The 21,469-nt window shown below is 38.0% G+C and overlaps 1 protein-coding gene across 2 annotated transcripts in view; it reads right to left on the reverse strand.

The window, feature by feature from the left end:
• The window catches only part of LOC102312898 (leucine-rich repeat-containing G-protein coupled receptor 5), a 47,808-nt gene that overhangs the window by 13,840 nt on the left and 12,499 nt on the right, over positions 1–21,469 (reverse strand). For both annotated transcript variants that reach the window (XM_005921107.2, XM_005921106.2), the window contains exons 2-10: positions 19,951–20,022; positions 17,966–18,037; positions 15,735–15,806; positions 9,926–10,141; positions 8,626–8,697; positions 3,180–3,248; positions 2,783–2,854; positions 2,226–2,297; positions 48–116 (exon numbers count right to left, since the gene is read on the reverse strand). In XM_005921107.2, the coding sequence (XP_005921169.1) occupies positions 48–116; positions 2,226–2,297; positions 2,783–2,854; positions 3,180–3,248; positions 8,626–8,697; positions 9,926–10,141; positions 15,735–15,806; positions 17,966–18,037; positions 19,951–20,022 (786 nt within the window). The remainder of the gene's footprint in view (positions 1–47; positions 117–2,225; positions 2,298–2,782; positions 2,855–3,179; positions 3,249–8,625; positions 8,698–9,925; positions 10,142–15,734; positions 15,807–17,965; positions 18,038–19,950; positions 20,023–21,469) is intronic.

Below are 21,469 nucleotides of genomic sequence, written 5' to 3' on the forward strand. Positions count from 1 at the left end.
GTGTGTGTGTGTGTGTGTGTGTGTGTGTGCGTGTGCGTGTCACTTACAGGCTCTCCAGGCTTTTGGTTCCCGTCAGATCTGGAAACTCAGTGAGATCTGCAGCTCCATTCAGAGATCTGAGAGTTGGACACGGAAAGAGCGTTTAAGCTAAGAGAAGCAGAAAATGATTTACTGCGTTTCATTATTTGCGTAATTAACATCTGCACTGAACAAAAGGGCAACAGGGAGGTTGAGTCTGCATGTCATATATGCTCAGCGATTACTTGATATTTCTCATCTAAAGCTGTCAACACTTGGATCTGTCATGGGGCGGATCTGTGAGGTTCAAAGACAGAAGCTTCAACTTCAGTTTATCAGTGCTGCTTCTTCTTCTTTCAGCTGCTCCCTTCAGGGGTCACCACAGGGAATCACTTAACCCACTCTCACCCAAACCCCCCATCCTCCTCAGCCACACCACCCTCTGCATGTCCTCCTTCACTTCAATAGTTCTGTCACCACCAGCTTGGCCTCCTGTCTTTTTTTCCAGTGCCACCGTCTCCAAACCAAACATCACAGCAGATCTCACTACCATCTTGTAAACCTTGCCTTTCAGTCTTGGTGCTCTCCTTCTGCTACAGTCGGCCATTGCTTTGGATGGTATTTAAACTCAGTTTATGGATATGTTCATTGGAAACCACTGAACCTGTCTTTAGTGGCTGAAGGAAAGGACAGATGGACATCTCTTTGACTCCACAGCTACTGCTTTATGCCATCCATACATCCAGATGTAAGACATTTTGGTCCAGCATCTTATGTTGTCATGCCATTATGCTTTGATGCAGAGCTGAAACTTCTGAGGCAATGGAAGATACCTCTACCATACTAAGGGCCTGTGAAAGGCCAGCGGGCATTTTGATCATCCTTGATGGTCCTACAAGAGGTGGCTAACTTTGTAATAGCTGCTGCCACGCTCTACCTTCAGAGTATATCTCTGTGGCACTACTGAAACTGGGCTTGGAGCGTGAATGGGGTGCATTTACAGCTTGGTTTTGAAAGATTTTACTAATGATATATTCCTAATACAAAATCAGAAAAATGTAATTTGTTTTCCTGAAATAAAGATAACTTAAGGACTTGTGATGCTGCATGAAGGGTCCAGCAAAATGTCTTCAGGTGCCGTGTTGAAAGAAATAAAAAAGAAACAACTATCTCACATCCTTAACGTGTTGACTGGAAATCCAGAGCAGAAATGATGTAATACTGATAATATACATATCTGTGACAAGATTGTTAGACAGAAATTTGGGTCATGGGCATTATTGCCTCATCTTATTTGGAACTTTATTCATGTTTAATGAACATCCATCAATCGAACAGAAGATGTACAGTGATTAATAAATTTATTAGCGCACCACCCAATGGAAGGATATGCCATAGCTATCCTAAATGCACAGTATTGGTAATTACTGAAATCACGTTTTATGTTTCTGTAATCGGTTAATCAGCCTGTATGAACAAGCTTGGTAATTCTTAAATACTTGCTTAAATATTTAAAGTATTTAAATACTTTACTTGCATTCCTGAACAGAAAAAATATATATTTTAATTTGTTGAATGTTATGCTTTCAAGTGCAGTGTGTTGGCTTAAATTTGGAATTCAGTTTGTTTTTGCCTAATAAGTAACAATATAAATGTAGTTTTGCAGATGTTTTGGACAGATGTCTAAAATACCTGTTGCTTTCTTGTTTGTTTTTTTGGGGTAAAATTCCCTGCTCCTTTTTTTTTTACTTCTAATAATAGAAGAAAGTTCCCATATTTATGTAGACATGTTTAAAAAATTGCTCCTTGATATCAGTTTCACTTTTAGTTTACGCCTGTTTGTCTAGAAATGATCATTTGGACCTTTATGAATATTATCGGTTCATAAAGTTCGAGGACTTTATGTTATGCCAGCCTCCTCTTTGAATGGCTGGAAGGAGTTTCTGGTGTGAAGGTGAAGGTCCTTACAGTTCAATCTAAATTGGGATTCAAGAATATTTAGAAAAGATTCAGTAGTTTTAAGTGACTCATTGCTTTGAGACTTATTTATGTCTCTGATCTTGATTAGGCAGAAGTAAAAATGTCTCTATTCTATTGTTTGTCAGGCAGAAAAATCCCAAAACATACTGAAGCACTTAACAGGTTTAGTTAAATCTATAAAAGTGCTGTGCTGTGTTATTTGTGTGTTGAATTTGAGTGTTTCTCACAGCATGCGAAGCTCTGGTAGGTTCTGGAAGGCCGAGCGTCCGACAGAGTGAATTGGGTTGTCATAAAAAAATCTGCAAAACGTCCACAAAAACATGTTTTTCATCTCAGGCTACAGTGAGAAGCTAACAAGTGTTAAACAGAGGTTAGCAAAATTACTTAAGATGCTGGATATAAACATGGAGACAGCCACCATGCTATTGTAGCTTTTTGATTTCTCATACAACAGGGGATCGAACTGAGAAACCGAGGGGCTCTGCATGCCCCACCCTAAAACATAATAAAACATGTTTCATGATCTTTTTAAAAAAAGTTATTATCACTAATAATTATCACCGAGCATAAACATCCTGTTTAGTTCAACAAAACTCATCAGCAAAGTTTTTATCAAGGTGACAACGGAGTAAGAAGAAGGATCATCATTCATGACTGTCACTATCTTAAGGATATAAAAAATAATAGATGAATTTAGCAGATTATTGATTTTATCCTCATTAATTTTGGAACCAGGAAGTAAAAAATATTGTAATCTGTTGAATCTGTTATTAGTTGTACCTACATGGTGTTCAGTAAAGGGTTCCCAGTGAAGGCGTGCTCTGGGATAGACTGGATGTTGTTGCTATGGAATCCGCTAAACAGGAAGATAAAGGAAATTAGTTTCCACCATGTGTTATTATAAAAGTTCCTTCCTTCATTTCATCGTGATTACTGGGAAGCTTCCCTCGCCCTTCTCGTTATTTTGATGACAGTCGTGATTGATTGAACTAACTTTCAGGGAATTTTTTTTAATTGATTTTGTCCTTTTTTCTTTTTCATCAAATATGTAAACAGTCAAGCATAAGATGCTGTCCACATCTTGCCTCATATGCTAACATTTGCTAAACCGGAGAACCTGAGCTAGCCATCTCTGCTGTGGATAAACAGATGCCTTTTTCAATCACTCAGTTGAGACTCACAGCTCCTTGAGGTGGCTGAGTGATCGTATGGCTGTGGGAAACTCCACCAGGCTGTTGAAGTTCAGATCTCTGAGGAAGAAAAAGAGAGATTTCCTTATGTAGCGTCTTCTGCAGCGCACCTTGGTGTGTAAATGCCAAGGTGCTAAAAAGTTCTGCTGAACTTTGTTGAATTAATTACCTTTCACATCAGTAAAGAAGAAAACTAATATTTCTGTAATATTTCTGACAATAAAATGTTTATAAATTAGAATAATGTTTGTTTCAATTAGAAAAATAATTGGATTTGTCACCAGTAGCAGGAAGCACCAGTTATACTGGCAATGGCAAAGTCTAGGCTAGAAATACAATCTCTGTACTGAGAATTGTGGACTCTCAATTTGAACATAAATCCCATATTAGTATTGATAAATCTCAAATTGAGAGTATAGTGTAAAGTAGAGATGGCACGATACCACTTTTTCATGTCCGATACCGATAACGATATCATAAATTTGGATATCTGCTGATACCGATATGTATCCGATATAGTGTTTTTTAATCAATAAAACTGTTTTTTAAATATCTTGCTGCTTTTTGTATAAGTTCATACTCAAGTTAAAAAAACCCACTAAAGCTATTCTGTTATACCTGTATGCAAAAAATACACTGCCCCCAAAATATTTCATAGTTCAGCAAAACTGATCAATCTAATAAACTTAAACCTGCACCATCCTCCCTATTCTGGTATTTTAAAGAGTACTTAGCAGAAATATTAAGCAACCTAACTAATAGGGTTCTAAAACTCCCAGCAAAAACCACAAATAAATTCTTTACAAATCCTACCATGTGGATTCATGGATTTTTTTTTCACATTCTGTCTCTCACAGTTGAAGTGTACCTCTGGTGCAAATTACTGACCTCTGTCATCATTTTAAGTGGGGGAACTTGCACAATCAGTGGCTGACTAAATACTTTTTTGCCCCACTGTATGTAGAAAAGGATCCTGGTGTACAAAGTAATATTAAATAAATTCTAACAACAGATTATCAAGCTTAAAGGTGATGCTGTTGTTCAGCCGCTGGTTTCCTCTTTCTGGAGCGAAGTGGGCGATAGACAAGCAAGAGAGATGGACTCGTGACAGAAAAGCCGATCAGCTGATCATTGATCAGTTTCATGATTGAAGTAGCAGCAGGAGAGGGAGGGAGAGAGAGGCAGTCGTTCCATATATCGGTTGTTAAGCTTAACTCGGGAATGGTTTACAAACATTCAGAGAAGAACTTACACATTTGCTTTACTTCTCTCTGGGATCACTTCCTCGGAAATGAAATGCCAGATTGGTAGTGAGGCTACAAATACACACAGCCGCTCTATCACGTGAGGCATACTGCTGCCACGTGCTACGGTTATTTTGTGAGGTGCTTTTTTGTTATTTAATGGATCGGATTACAATTTTTTATTTCTCTCCAATATCCGATCCAGTAATTTACGTCAGTATCGGACAGATACCGATACGTATTATCGGATTGGTCCATCTGTAGTGTAAAGTATACAGAAGTATATACACTTTATATATAACTCTGTACTCTTAATGATAACCTTTAGATTGGGAATATAGCATGGTAAACACCTGCCCTTGGGGAATAATATACTTTAAACAAGGAATGTTGGGAAGCAAATAGCACCAAAGTCACACCAATAATCTAAACTGGAAATTTCATCTCCAGACTGGTAACTGCTTCACATTTAGAAAACCAGCTCTACACTGGGAATTATGTTAGTTCTATTACAAAAAAGCAGTTTTTAAGAAGCTGTGGGAATGTCAGCTTTATATTAGAAAAGTGTTTCACGTAAATGTTTGTGTTTCAAGTTTGATGTTTAGCTTAATCTTTTTTTTCCCGTCTTTTGAGTTTATTAAAGAAACATTTAACTGTGCCTCCCTCTTTTGCTCTTTTCTTTCATCACCAGCAGAGACTAGAGCATTCTTCAAGTCCACACATGGCTTCAATTAGGTTCTCTCATCCATCTCTGGGATGCAGGTGGCTATTATACACACTGTGTGTGGAATGAAGCTGCCACATTGTGAAAAATACCATTAAATTGAAATTGCTTCCGTCTGGTTCTAAGTGTGTGAGTACATGTGTGTGTCCGGGGGACGATCAGGAACAACAATAACTGGTATGCTTTCTGTTTTCCAAGGTTATTATTGATGGAGCTTGGACGTTTGGATTGGATGAGAGATTTTTCAGACATCTACAATCAGGTTAGGATTTTTGGATTTGTGGCTGGGTTTGTATCAAGCCTTCTTGTTTCTGTCTCTCATAGATTATTTTAGTTTTGATGTAATGATTTTGATTCGGTTTTTTGTAATGAATGTATTTACAGAGATAGGAAAATTAATAAACCTTTGCCTTGAAGTTAAGCAAATAATGTGTTACATTAAATAGTAAATAGTAATCAAATATCATTTTAGCTTAAATTCTGCCTCCGAATAATTGTGTCTTCCATGTCCATGTAACAAGTGTTTTCTTTTATTACTTTGTACTTTGATTTATAGCGTTATAGATGCACATCAGTTAGCATGATTAGCCCCAGCCTTGCTAATGCTTGCTACACTTAGTAAGCTAATCTATTTATCCTCTAAACAGGAAATATTGAGTCAAATTTGTAATGTTAACTCTCGATGTTTTGAAGCGTAACATCAGGGGCAAGAACGATTACGTTGGAAATATTAATCTGGGATATGATCGGTCAAAACTTGGACTAAAGGCTGTGCTAAAAATCCTGTGAGAGGTTATGAGTCATCATAGGCATTAAGGCTAACTCTAATTTAGGACAATTTTGTTAATGAAAGTCAGCTCAAGATTTGGACATCTGCTGCCCTATGACAACTGGGATAAGCTCCAACCCAATGAATAAATGGGAAAAAAATGGATGGATGGATGGATGGACAACCATTATCAAATCTGGTTTAGGAACATCAGCCATGCTCGACACAAGCTTTGGATATTATCATTTTTAGATAGTCTGTACTGGAATGGTTGGCTCTTGGATAAACACCTTTACAGTGGGAATGGTGAGCTCTGCACACAGAGTGATAAACCTTAGCCAGTGAACTCGAAGAGTTCAAAGACAGACCCAATGAATGGGAAATACAGCAGGTGGAAATAAACCCAACTGATCCCTTAAGACTTGGTTTTCATTGACATATATTACTTTCTCTACTGAAAATAATTAAGAACATGCTATGGCTCATTATCTTGACTGTCAGGTGTCAGTCAGCATGGTGGTTTTTATTTTTGTGGGTTGGGTCATGTTACCCACAAACAGTCTCAAAGGTTTGTGTGGAGATGTTTTGAGAGCTGGATTTTGGTCTTCTGTTCACCACTGTTTCCGTCACTTACTGGAACCAGAAAATCTTAATTTGGCCAAAAGGGAGGAGGCCTACATGAAACATGAAAGAATGTTCTTCCACAAGTCAGATGTGTTTTCCTTTAGGTCTGATCAGAGCTTGGTTGCATTAATTTTTTTCTGCTCTCATATCCGTTTTCCTGGTCCCTCTCTGTCTGTGTTTGTAGCTTCAGATGAACATGAGTCTCTGCTCTGGTTTATTATTGCTCATCATACAGGTACACAGCCTCCCAACACGCATACACACACAAACACATGCTGCCCATGAGTGTGTGTGTGCATGAATAGTAATTATGATTAGCATACAGCCCAGGCCACACACAGAGCCAGCTAAGCGCACACAGAAGTATTTCCAAATGAAGTCCGTGTATGTTTGTGTGTTTAAACCTGCTTCTCTGGTTGACTGAGAAAACAGAAACATTTCTATCCACACACACATTCCTCAGATTATACGCACACACACAACATAAACACACACACACACACAGGTTAATCTGCTCTGTCTCCATTTAATATTTCCATGTAAAATGCTTACTGGTGACGGCAGAAACAACTGGTATCTCTCCATAAAGCGCCACGCGTGTACTGGCTTGGATTGCAAATGGTTAAAATAAGATTGATGATCATTTTAAGAGTGAGCATTTCTCAGAAAATTCCCACATGTGTTTCTGTTCAAGCACGCGCCATTTTTTAGATCTTTTAAAATCAGCTGTATGTGGAGCTCGTGATGCTGCTAGCCATCAGTAAACTGTACTGTATATTAATAATATACCTACAAATGACACAAATAGATGTTTTGATTTTGGACAAGTTGGTTGTAAAAAATATGTTTATGACAAAATAGAATATAAATCTAAAAAAAGCGTCTAACTTCTGTGATAAAGGTGAGGTTTTTACAGCCTATTTTTAGTCTTCCTCCCTGTATTAGTTAATTTCTGCCTTTATTTTGAAAGTCAGCAGCCTTTCATGATTTTACTTCCTTCCTTTGTTCTTTTCCCACCCTGCTCACGGTCTTTATTGAGTTTCTCCCTCAATCTTTGTCTTCATCATCAATTCTTGCTCTCGAGTTTCTTGAGCCCTCCAATGACCCTGAGTTGGATAAAGGAAAGAAAATTGATGTTTTCCATTGTGTGGATCTTATTGTTTATCTGAAAGCTCCAGATTCTTTATTTTTTCCATCAGCCTGACTGACCTGTCTCCTTGGTGTCTATAATTTGGATTGTTTACTAAGTTGAACAAAATAAATATGACGGCTCATCAAACAGACTGCAACCTAAGAAATCAAGAACAAACATGAAGAAACGTCAACACGTTGTGTTTTACGTGTTTTTGCAGCCTTTTTCTATTTGCTGGTGTTGCAGTGCAGTTGATCTCACAGGGCCACTGTAAAGTGCCATTATATACATTGAGCCTGAATATACATATATGACAGAAAACAACATTAAAAAAATAAATGTATCAGATTTATCAATTGTTTTTTTTCTTCGTTTAACGTTTATTTATTACTTACTGCAGGGATCTCAAACTTTCTCCTGATAGTCAGAATTTGCCGTAATCCAGTCCAGCCCACTGAATGCCTTTGCAAACTGAAATAAATGCAGGGATGGAGTGCATAATTTTCAAACTAGATGTGGGCTCCAACTTATCAAAAAAAGATCATCAAGCTGTTTATTCTCTTCAAAGCCACAGATCTGAACTGTCGGCAGTTTTACAGTCTTACCATAGCTTGCCTTACCACATCAAAATAAAATATGTACGCTAAAGAGCAGTGCTAACATTGCTCTTTAAGGCGTTCTCTGGAGCTTTGCTGGTACTTTCTCTTTGTTTCCTTATATCTTTGTGCTAAGGTAGGCTAAAGATGAAACTCTTGAAAAGAAAGAAAAAAGATTCCTCCAAATCAGTGCAGGTTCTTTGAACATAAATCCCATTAAGGATCCTCTACAAATGTAAAAATTAAGGCTCTCTCATCTCCTAACCCTTCACCCTGACCCCAACTCAACCCTGACTGCTCCAACTCCTGCTCACACGCACTCACACGAGCGCACACACAGAAACTCACAGCGTCTCCAAACTGTGGAGTCCGTGGAAGCAGTTCGGTCCCATGGAAACGATCCTATTGTTGTTGAGATGCCTGGGGAGAGAGAGAGCGAGAGACTGATGGACTAATGAAGCAGACAAAGACTGTGTGTGTGTGCGTGTGTGTGTGCGTTCTTTCAAAGGGGCCCAGGAGTCTCTCAAGAAGGTTTTTTTCTTTTGGTAATTTCATGCAAATTAGCTTCAAACCGATTGGACAAAAGGAATGACAGCAGACTTCAATGCTGCCGCGCTGAATGCCATCACACAAACAGAGAGCTTGCATGTTATTAAGGAGCTAATACAGACGGACGGGGACAGTCGCTTCCACGGTTGAACTTAATGCTCCTAACAAAAACACACACAGATAAAAACAAAAACACTACCCAAAAAGTGGAAAAGAGTTTCTGTAAGCCTGCATATGAAGAATAGATCTGATTTAAATCCTGATGTTTTAAGGTCAGTAAACTTAAGTTAAGCTTTTTGAAATGAGTTTAAATTAAATTACACCATACACAACCATTTTTCTGAATCTGAAGCAGATATATGGGAAAGAATGAATTTTTATTTATCATTTAACTCATTTACAAAATTTTCAACTTTAAAATATATAGATACATTTTTAAAAAGATAAAACAAATTTAAGCTAAACTGTTGTAAGATGGTAGTCGGTGGTTATACCGCACCAAATTACAACAACAACAGCCTCAAGGTGACCGTTGTTGTGATTTTGTTGTTTCAAGATTTCATTTTGGTAAACGAGATTCTCCTTTTGATCTCCTCACAGAGTGTTTGCTTGACTTAAACTTGATTGGTAAATGAAAATCATACTACAAGCAGGAAATAAATGAAATCCATTTGACCATGAAAAATCTTTTTCTCCCTTTTGCTACAGATTCTTTATGTTTATATACAAATCTCAGAAATCAGTTTCTGAGATTACAGCTACTGGATCTATGCTAAAAAATGTCTCAATTATAACAGAATAACAGAGTAAGATAGCCTACTAATAAACTATCTACCTAAATCTAATGTATGGTATGTTTGCTATGGACAACCACTGTTGGATTTACTCATAAATAAACCAGATTTAGCCAGCTCCTTTCATTGGTAACCAGCCTAGTTTAACAGCAAATCTACTACCAACACCATTAGTTAACTGGTCCTCCAAGACGGTCCTGTACACATTCCAACCATCTACAATGGAACCCTAGTGTCACATAAGGTGTTCTACTCTATTCTACTCTATTTGTTTGCTCTGGATAACCCAAGTTGTGTATACATACAGCACCACCAGGCGGCCCAGCTTGCTGAAGGCATGGTCGGGGATGTGGCTGATGTGGTTGAGGGCAAGTGTCATGGCCTGCAGGGCAGGGAGCTCGCCCAGCGCCTCCACTGGGACCTCCCTCAGAGAGTTATCATCCAGCCAGAGGTGACGGAGTGAACGCAGGCCGGAGAAACAGCCAGCGGGAACACTAGAGATATGATTGGCGTCCAGTCGACTATGAAGAGATATACACACTGATTTTAAATGTACATTCAAGCAAACAGTTATGTGTACATATATATGTAAATGCATTTATGAAGTTTCACAGTTTCACGCACACAATCTACACCCATTTTGGCTCCTACCTCAAAGCACACTGTGCGCTGTCGATCCTACGTGCTGTACAATAATATTCAATATTTACTGTTATATTCACATAGATCATCGCGATGATGTTGTTTATTATATTGCTCTTTTTTTTTGCTTGCTCTCTCTTTTTTCTTTCTCAACAGTTGATCCAGGTGATTGATATGTGTATTTTTTGTCTGTTTGTTTTGTTGGTTTTTGTTTTTTGCCCTTCATCACCGTTCCTCTTGCCTGCTGTTTTTCTTTCCCTCTTTCTTTCTCCCTTTTCTTTCCCCCAGTCAAGTCTGTCCCATGTGTAGCAAGTGAAAATAAAATAAAATAAACAATAAAAGCAAAGGTAAATCAAATAGACCAATACAGCAAGGCCGGGATGGTCCATTTGGTAAAATAAACCTGTTGGGCATCTTTCTTTGCCTTTAGACAAAAATTTTTATGACGGCAAAAGAACCAAACGGGACAGGCGGAAAAAAAAAAGTTTCACAGAGCAATTCTGTATACATATTGCCAATGAGTCAGGTTGGTGCAAACACATAACTGTATATAATATGCAGAATGTAAGATTTTTGGTACTAAAAGTTTTTTGCTCTTTGCCAGTAAACGAGAGGTAATTTCAAAACCCGATGATCCTATAATATTTGCACATAGGAAAGGATGGCTAGCTAGCTCCAGATATCAGATCTTAAACTATTGGCCATTATCCCCAGAGACTGGGACGATTCCCAGATTGGTTTAATCAATAAATTAGGGACAAGATTTAGGGTTGGCTCCAAAATTAAATTTTCTGTTTGGAGGTATTTAGAAATCTAGCAACGTTTCTGAATCAACTGTAGAAACATAAAAATTAATAAACAGCCTTTTAAATTGAAGAGTTTTCTTTTTCTTGAAATTAACAACATACAGTACAAAAAAGTGCAGTTACTAAAAAAAATGGTAAAAAACAAACAAACCCCAAAACAAAACAACAACAACAACAAAACAAAAACAATGACTAAATTTAGTGATGGAACCTTCGACTTCTGCTCTGCAGATAACATACTAATTTCTCATTTTTAATAAAAAGTACAAAAAACCCATCCATCCTTTCTGCAATTTTTAACTTAAAGCGGCATTATAGTTACATAATTAAGACACTTTAGAACTAATAACTCTTTTTACTGATTAAATTATTATTAAATTATTCACATAATAACAGAAAACATCTACTTTTTGAGATGCACAATAAAAGCTCTATGTTTAGAGACTCAAAATGCAAAACTGAAGGCTTCACTTCACTGTCTGTTCAAGAGGAACATTAGAAATCAAGTGTTTGACCAGCAGCAAAGGAATGATCGGCAGGCTGCTCAAGCACCACTCAACCAGCCTCTCGGCTCTCAGGTCAAATGAAAGTATTTTAATGACCACACTTATTACTCATGTGATTGTGTGGATTTTGTGAGTCGGACAAAGGCACAGCTCTCAAAAAGCAGGAAAATTAAAATAATAAGCCTTAATACGTGAGTGACTGAACATTTGTTAGGCAGTGGTATTAAGCACGTCCAAAGACATGCAGCTTGTGGGGATAGGTTAATTGATTAATCTAAATTGTCACTAGGTGTGAATGTGCGAGTGAATGCGAGTGTGAATGGTTGTCTGTCCCTATGTGTTAGCCCTGCGACAGACTGGCGACCTGTCCAGGGTGTACCCCGCCTTTCGCCCTATGACAGCTGGGATAGGCTCCAGCCCCCCCCGCGACCCTGAAAAGGATAAGCGGAAGCGAATGGATGGATGGATGGATGGTATTAAACAATGCAAAGACGCAAAAATAATTGCTTAATTATTTGAACTGAAGCATTTAAAGGTCCATTTTAATTTGTTTGTGTCTTGTTTATGTGTTAATTAACTTCTATACACATGTTACAGCATCAAGACATTTTGTTCAGTCTTACCACCATGTTTGATTTTTAACTGTGTTGCTCAAAGAGAGGTTGTTAGGTAGAGCTGGATCAGGTGAGCCTGAACCCTCTCTTAGTTACGCTGCAATAGACACTGACCACTTCTTCTTCACTCATCTGTTTTCACTCTTCACGAGTTTATACACCACTGTTTAATCATTACCTAATTCATTTTAAATTCTGGCTCTCTTTCACAGTGTGTCTTTTGTTCTGTTTCCTTCCCCTCACCCCAGCTGGTTGCAGATGGCTGCTCCTTCTTAACCATTGTTCTGTAAGAGATTTCTTCCTGTTAAAAGGGAGTTTTGCCTTCTCACTGTTGCCAAGTGCTTGCTCATAAACTGAGTCATCTGATTGTTGGGGTTTCCTCTTTACACAACAATTTAGGGGCTGAGGCAACATTTGTTGTGTTTAGCACTATATAAATACAACTTATTTGAATATTATAATACATAAATACTTGGTATAGCTTTTCCTGTTTTTTATACGTAATATGAATAAAATCTGATAGACAGTGTTGTAATATTTCCCAATATGGAACATTTTACCTTTAACACCTGTTGATTTGTGCTCTGAATCAGGGAAGTTTGATTCAGATATAGATGTTGCATATAGGATAAATGATAATTCTGCTAATGCTACATGCTCAGATTAAACTCAGTGATTGACTGATTGGGTGTGGGGATATTTGAGATATTGGCACAGAGATGTCTAAGGGTCTGGTCTTAATTTACTAATTGACCAGTTTAATATTAATTTAAAAAAGTTACTGAATATTATTCAGTTCCCTTTTACTGACTTTTGCTGTCTTGAGTTCAGGCAGAAAACTCACAGCTCTTTTGCAGGCTGTGCAACATAAACATGCAAGATCTGTAGATATAAAGAGAGAGCTGACTGTATGTTCATCCTAACAGTAGTTCCTCTGTTCACATGGAGAGAGAAGAGAAGGATGGGACTTCACATAATTGTCCATTAGATAAATGAGAGAGACCTTAGACCAAAAGAAAGACTCAGACGTCTCCATTCTTATACCCTTATCCTTCCCCCCCCTTATCCTTCCCCCCCAACACACACACACACACACACACAGCGAGAGAGGTACAGTTTCAGTATAATTACTGTGTGTTATCAGGCTCAGAGAACACACTCGCTGCACTACATACATTAATATACTGAGCCGTGTGTGTGAGACAGATTCCTTTCCACCAAAGAGTAAAATGAAACGAAGGGATTAGTGCAGCGCTCCCTTTTTTGCGCTACAGACCGGTTTATGCCTTTAAGCTGTCGCGGATAAATACAACAAAATGAAACCAGTACTGGTAGCAAAAAAAGGAAGATTTATTCATCACCAGTGTTGGTCAAGTTACTTGAAAAAGGTTATCAGTAACTAATTACTGACTACTTCCCCCAAAAAGTAATCCTGTTACTTTACTGATTACTTATTTTCAAAGGTAATCAATTGTTAGTTACTTAGTTACTTTTAAAAAACACGATTTACAACCTGAATAGGTAATAAAGAAATCATTCAGCCCAATTCTACTTTTTCTGCATGATCCATCATATAAAATGTAATCAAATGGAAAGGTCCCTTTTTAAAACTTGTTTTATTAGTTTTAATCTTTTAACTTTATGCATCAAGCAAAAATTCAATTATATGCAACATTCTCTGACTGGAAGAAATTTGTTTAACATTTAAACCTATTTTCTGCACATTCCAGCACATAAAATAAAATAATTTTTTGTGTTTACACTCACTCTTTCAAATAGATGCAAGTGAAACACAGCAGAAAATATCAAAGACTCAGTGGTCCTGTTGCTCTATTTTCACCTGTATAGCAGGCAGAGGATTACCCTGGTGCAGATGTGCCACAGCAGTCAGTGGAAGAATCTGCGAGTTTGTCTATGAATTTCACATTCCGTCGTAGCGCACTCGGTGCTTGCTTGGAAGTTAAGGGTTTTTTCGCTGTAAAAAGAAGTTTTCTTCCCACGCAGTGAACAGCGGACACTAATGTTTTTGTCACTTTTTACGGAATCAAACTCAAAGTAAGGTCAGTACTTCCACGCTTTAAACACTGCACGCTCATACTCTCTCCCGCACTCGATATATGATCCATTGTTTATCTGCACACAGCTGTTTCCACGAATGTCGCACTCGCTTACGTCATTGTCACTCTTGCAAAAAAAATCACAGTTTTAGTAATGCAGTAACGCGGCGTGCTTACGGGAAAGTAACAGTAATCTAATTACCTTTTTTTTGCAATAGTAATCCCTTACATTACTTGAAAAAAGTAATTGGATTACAGTAACGCGTTACGCGTTACTGCCCATCTCTTTTCATAATGCATTCAAAGACCCAGGGAAACCGAGTTAACCCTTCAAACCCTGACCTAATTTACCCTTTAAACCAGGGGAAGACAACTCCAGGCCTTATGAGTAGATGTCCTGCAGGTTTTAGATGTGTCCTTGATCTAACACAGCTGATTCAAATGGCTAAATTACCTCCGCAACATGTCTTGAAGTTCCCCAGAGGCCTGGTAATGAACTACTCATTTGATTCAGGTGTGTTGACCCAGGGTGAGATCTAAAACCAGCAGGACACCGGCCCTCGAGGCCTGGAGTTGCCCACCCTTGCTGAAAATGCTAACCGTCACCCGTGATGGGTTAGGGTTTAAAGGGTTAACAATAAAAACGATAAAGAAATAACAATAAAAACAGATAAAAACTCTGAAAACCATGAATTTCACACCCGAGCCTCAACTCTCGCGGCCCGGTACCAAACGACTTGGGTTGAGGACTGCTGGATTAGTGTGTCTATATGTGTATTATTCATTTTTTGTAGGAAAATTAAGCCATTTTAATATCGCATGGACTTATTATTGGTTATTGGTAACTTTATTGTCCCTAACGGGAAATTGATTTGCAGTATGTCCGTACAAACAAACAAACAGACAACCAACACATCACATACACACTCCAAAATAATATAATATAATATAAGCCTGAGAAAACAACCTAGATTTTTTATCAAAAAAGTACAATGTGCAATGGCAACAACACTTATGGTTTAGTGTTATTAACTATGATAATAGCAGTAGGTACAAAAGACAATCTATGTCTCTTTGTCTTCACTGCAGGCACTTTATAACGACGACCTGATGGAAGCAGTTGAACATCATTAAAGAGAGGATGATCTGAGCACAACAGGACAGAGGTTGCCTTCGGAATATGTTAAAAACATGTTTTAACAAATGTTCCCATAAGATACATCAATAGCACAAAGACAGAGGGTGTAGTTTAACTTGGGGTTAAAGTTAGGTTAAAGGTATAGTTATATTAAGCATAGATTCAAAATTAGGTTTACATAAGACAAATGATTATAGCACACAAATAAATTTAAGAGAAACTAAAATAATACACAGTATTTATAAAAGATAAAATGTGTGGTCAGTAAAATGGCACAGTATATTTATAAAGTAAGAATTAACATAATATAATACACGAAACTAAAAAAACCCAAAGTGAAATGTGACTCACAGTGACTGCAGGTTGTGCAGGTTGTTGAAGGCTTCAGCAGGAACAGATCTCAACTGGTTGTTTTGAAGCATCCTGTAAAAACGCAATCAAAACTTTAACAAAAAGTGTTAAACGCAACAAAACAACACAAAGATGGTTTACAAGGACCACATTTTGGGAAATACTAGAGTCGCATGTATATCTACAGGATAATCAGAAGCCAGTAATCTTAGCATAAAGTCTGGAAATTAAGGAAATAGATTAAAAGTGGTGAATAACTATTTTTATACTTGTCTGTGTTGTGTTGTGATTTCTTTAAAAATATTTTAGTTTATAATATTGGTTTGTTAAAGGATATATCCTCCTTTTCTTCAAGACATGTTTGTATATTAAGTAATAAATCAGACTTCATAGATAAACATACCTGGGTGTCATCTGCATAGAAAACAAACATGTATTCTGTGTTATCTAAAATATTGTCTATGCCTTTCAAAACTGCAGCTTTCACTGCCAATGCTCCTGGTTGCAGAGTGACTAAAAATAGACTGCTTATACTGTTTTGGCCTGTATATGCTTGCATATTTTTTTATGTTGATAGGTTATGTTCTTTTAGATCAAAACCCATTAAGTGCAACAATAAACATGATGTTAATGAAATGAAAAAGTATTTAAAGTATACTATATACTAAGTAAAGTATTAAAAAAGTTTAATACCAGATAAATATCTGTAAAGTACCAAATAATTCTATGAATACAAAGATGTTTATACTTAATAGTAATATTGACATGTTGTGTTGGCTTCAATACAAGAGTCAAATATATTTTGAGGCTCCCTACAGATTTTGGGGACAAAAAAATTAGCTCAAAATGACTCTTTAGATTGTAGAAGTTACTGGCCCATGAAAATATAATAGGCCCTAGTGCACAACCCTGTGGAACTCCATTTATTACAGAATTTGTTTTGCAAATCTTTTAGAAGTTTCTGTGTTACCTGGAAACTTATTTTCTTGCTTTCTTTCTGTGTTGGTCAATCCCAATTATTTTATGAAGTCTAACAATAAAACAAAAAATGTGAAACGTCCATTCATAAAACACAGCCAGCTGTGGCTCAGGAGGAAAAGCGGGACGTCTCTCAATCAGAAGGTGAGATGTTTAATCTCTAGTTACTTCAGCCAGCATGTCAAAGTCTTTTTGGACAAGATATCGACCCCTGAGTTGTCCCTGATTAATCCGTGTGAGTGGGTGTGTCAAGGTGCATAGGCATAAAAAAACAATTGCATGAATGTGTATGATATTGGGTGAATGAGGCTTGTAATTAAAAAGCCCTTTGTGTGCTCAGTTCGAGTAGAAAAATGCTTTACCAAATACCAAGTTTCAAGACTAATAATGTGTATGATTGTAGCTTTTAGAAATATTATAAAGACAGTACTATAAAGTGCTGCAATAACAGGAGTTCAACAGTCCCAATGTTTACAGATCAATAAAATAGAAAATTAACTGACCCAGAAATGAACAGAGAGAAGAATGAAAGACAACAGAATAATGTGTTGGTATGAGCGAATGTGTAAAATGTAAACAGGGAACAGAAGTGTTGTTCCAAACTGCAGAAACTGTGCACTAAACCGAGACACACATGAAATCTTCAAAGTGTCTCTGTGAATGATTAGCACCAGTAAACATACCACACAATATTCCAGTGTTTGTGTGCGTGCTTGTGTGTGTGTGTGTCTGGGGGGTAGGAGGTGGGTGAGGGTTGTAGAGAGGGTGGGGTTGAGTTGCTATCTTTCTGAGGACCCTTATCAGTTTTAAACAATCGTAATCTGTTAGATCGCACCTTTATCACTGATGCTTTATGCACCCCGATGTAAACCGTATACAGCTCTTATCTTACTCCAGTCCCATTTATCTTTGAACATGTGTGAAGTCTCCAGTGAAGTTTCACTGCTTGCACAATGACAATAAAGCTCTCTGATGCATCTTGGCCAATCTTTACAAATTCAAAGGACGTTTAAAGGTCAAGATCAAGTTTGAAGGAACAGATCTTAATACAGGTAGAGAATAGCCCAGTAAAAATAGCCCAGCAGAGACAGTATAATGGGATTAAACAGTCTAGGTTAAACACCAAAAACCAATAAATGGTTTTTTTTAGTGTTTAACCAGGATGTTCTTTTAGGAACATATTCACATAACAATCATAAAATGTGTATGTTTGCTGAGGCATCATGCCAGTGAGGAAATATGTGTGAACTTACAGCACTTTGAGGTTGTAGAGGCCAGTGAACGCTCCTCTGGGGATGAAGGTCAGATCATTTCCCGCCAAACGCCTGAGACACACACAGAGAGAGATTATAAGCATTACTGACTTCAGATCATTTTTGGCCAAATTAGCATAAAAATGAACTAAATGAGGGATGTGTTTACAAATGGAAAATATTTTTTAATGTTTCTATGAGGAGTTCAAAGTGAATGTTTTTTGTGTATAGCCATGAATATCTTTTACACAGGGTGACCCCAAAGCACCATGTCAGCCTATAAACAGCCTCCAAATATGAAAATGAAACATGTATGAGAAAAGGTGTCCTCTTCAGTGTTCCAAGTAAACTTCAGATGAAGTGCCACCATCACCTTTCAGCGTGTCCACCCCCATCAGAGATGGGCCAACCAATCAAAGCTGCTGCATTCATGCTAACAAAGTGTCTCAAAAAGAGGGCTTTTACTATTCTTTTACACTTTGGCAGTGGGTCCTTAGTGCTTTTGGTGCTTGCTGTTGTAGGTGGAGGCATTTACAAAGGAGTATTAGACATTAAGAACATTGTTTTAAGATAAATTATTATTGTTCATGTTGAGAATAAAGTGGGAATACGGAGGTTAACATTGTTTCAAGTCAAACAGCTGCCACGGCTGCTATACTCTCTACAAAATACCATTTCAACTTTAATCTCAAAATTTTGGATTTATTCTCAAAATGAATAATAATAATGAAAAAAAAAATCCTTTTCATTCCTAATGTAGAACTCATACTCCGCTGTGGGTATTTCCTCAATTATGAGCCTGTTGTTTGTTGTTTTACTTCTTCAGACGGGACGTCAGAACACAGTCCAGGTGAGGATGTTAACAGCAAATCCTTGAGCTTGCAGGGTTTACTGCAACCGACATTTATCTTAATATTTTGAAACGTTTCCGAGTTTAATGCAAAAATATGACATCTTATACGCTGAATATGACAACATCTTATCTCATCTTTAGAAGATGCCATTCCTAAGCAATTAAAATTTAGAGCTGCTTGGATACAGTCTGCAAGATGAACTGATGAATTTGTTTCCAAAAACTCACAAGTTTAGCTTTAAGACTCGCACTGAGCATCATCTTTTAGACAAGTTAACAGTCAGACATCAGGTGTGTTTGGGGATCCGTGTTTCCAGCACACACGGTGCTTTCATTTCAAACCAACAGCAAAAAACTGACCCACAGTGGGTCCTGTAGGTCTGTATGTTTTTCAGGGGCCACACAAAGTTCAGCCAGTCTGCCTACACCCAGCATGCATCTGTGCGGTGTCCTATCGCCGCAGTGACGTTTCTCACGCTGCGGTGACAAATATCACACACACACACAGACACATACAGCTGGCAGCAGAGCATAACAGCAGTCAGAGTCATGTTCAGGTCCCTGTGAGGTCAGCCTCGCCGTCTCTCGGCTCCCCAGCTTTAAGGAAATGTTCGTACAGGACGTGGCGGCTGCTAGGTGAGGAGAGATGGGATTACATATCATCTCCTCACAGATACATGAGCTCAACGCCCGCTCAGACACCCTCACTTTCATCCATCTCAGTCTATCGCCCACCAACAAGAGTTCGTAAGATATCTGATCATGTGTGGAGACTTGAAGGATGATAAAGAAGAAAACATATACAAGGTGTGGAGAGGAGATTCTGAGAACAGGTTCTTAAAAGCTACAAGCCTGGTTTAAGTTAGCCTGATTGTTGGTTCAAGGTCATCTTTTCGTGCACCTCTGGACCATTTTTAGAGAGGCTTCTACTTTTAGAGCAGCTATTAGCGGTGTCATCGTGTCACCTTGCACTTGTACCTCTGTGATATATGCTGAATCTTCTCCATTGTTTCGAAATGGCAAGACTTCTTCTGAGTCTACACTGACTTCAAGTAAGTCTTCAGGAAATAAGTACAGGTTGTGTAAAGGCCCTCTGAAATGATGAAAACGACCATGTGTTTGTGTGACTCACAGCTCCTCCAGGAAGTGCAGGTTGGACAGAGCTCCGCTGGATAACACAGTCAGATTGTTCATACTGAGATCACTGCAGAGACACAGAGAGAGAGAGAGAGAGACTGTTAGTGTCGCTCTATCTTTAGCTTTAGTCAGTCACATCTGACCTTTTGGCTCAGACGTGACTGACACACCTGGATTTGTAAGTACAGAAACAAAACAGAGCATAAACTAATAAAAAGTCATCCAATACATATTAATGAATCAGTGTTGACTGTAAAAATAATGACACACGTTGAAAATAAACAGAATTATTTAGACTTATGAATTATTAAAGAACCACAGAGACCTGTTTATGCTCAGACACAGGAACCATTCAACAGCCTTCGCACGTAAAAACATTTAGTCTGACAACCTCTGGGAGCCCCGTTACGCATATATTTCCACATTTGTGAAGACCCCTCATGCTGAACCCAAACTAATGTCGCGCTGTTAATGTAGGGGAGCCAATCAGAAAAATGATGGCTTTAATAGGAAGCACTAAAACAAATCGCTTCAGACAGAAGATCTGAACTGAAGGGCTGCATGAAGGCCCAGTATAAGATTAAAAAGGATTATTTTGCAATTTCAATCACACAAATCCAGTCTAGCAGAGTTCAGGGTGTAGCGGTTTCCTATGCACAGAGTTAGACATACAAGCACATAAACACACCCATGCAGGACTTCCCGCCTCTTTTAAGGCCAGTGAAAGGAATGAGTCAACACACACCTGAGTGAGAAACAAGACAGGAGTAGAAATTACTGGAAACACTGAAAGCAGGAGAGCAGGAGGAAAGAAAGGAGCAGGTTTCCCTCCTCCTTGCTCACAGTGACCTCAGCCAAACTCAAACACTTTTATCTTCCCTGTTCCTTCACGTTATCTTAGCTCAAGAACTTTGAATCACTAGTGACAGCTCTGATTTGTACACAGATCTGTGTTGTTTCCCACTAAAAAAGACTCACAGAAATCTACAGTAATGGTCTCTGTATTCTGATCTTCAGATTTATGCGCTGCAGTTAAATAAACACTCTCAGACAAAGCTTTAGTCCAACCGCTTGCTAGCTGCTTTAACTCGTGTTTGCTAAAGCTATTTTGTTAAGTTAATATCAATAACTTTTAATCTCTTGACGCGTGATGAATAACCCAGGTAAGGAAATCCAAGGAGGTTGATTCAGTTCACCTGAACACAAATTTCAGTGGGAGAAACACTTCATCCCTCATCCAAGCAACTTTCAGCCTGAGCCTGGAGAAGTGACTTCAGACTTTAATGAAGATGTAGTTTCAGACTTTAATTAAATTTAAATTGGCGAGTCAAAATATTTCACCCACACACAGATGTTATGAAGTCTTAATTAAAGTTTTTGTCCAAACACCAATACCATAAAACAAGCCTCCAGTAAAAGTATTTTCTTTGAGTGAAATGGACCTGAAAATAAAATAAATGAATAAATAAACAAACACAAAGGCTGATAAAAAAAAACATTTGGGGCATTCTGAA

The sequence above is a fragment of the Haplochromis burtoni genome, unplaced genomic scaffold (genome assembly GCF_018398535.1).
Source record: "Haplochromis burtoni strain Fernald_Lab_line unplaced genomic scaffold, NCSU_Asbu1 Contig_44, whole genome shotgun sequence".
Lineage (NCBI taxonomy): Eukaryota > Metazoa > Chordata > Actinopteri > Cichliformes > Cichlidae > Haplochromis > Haplochromis burtoni.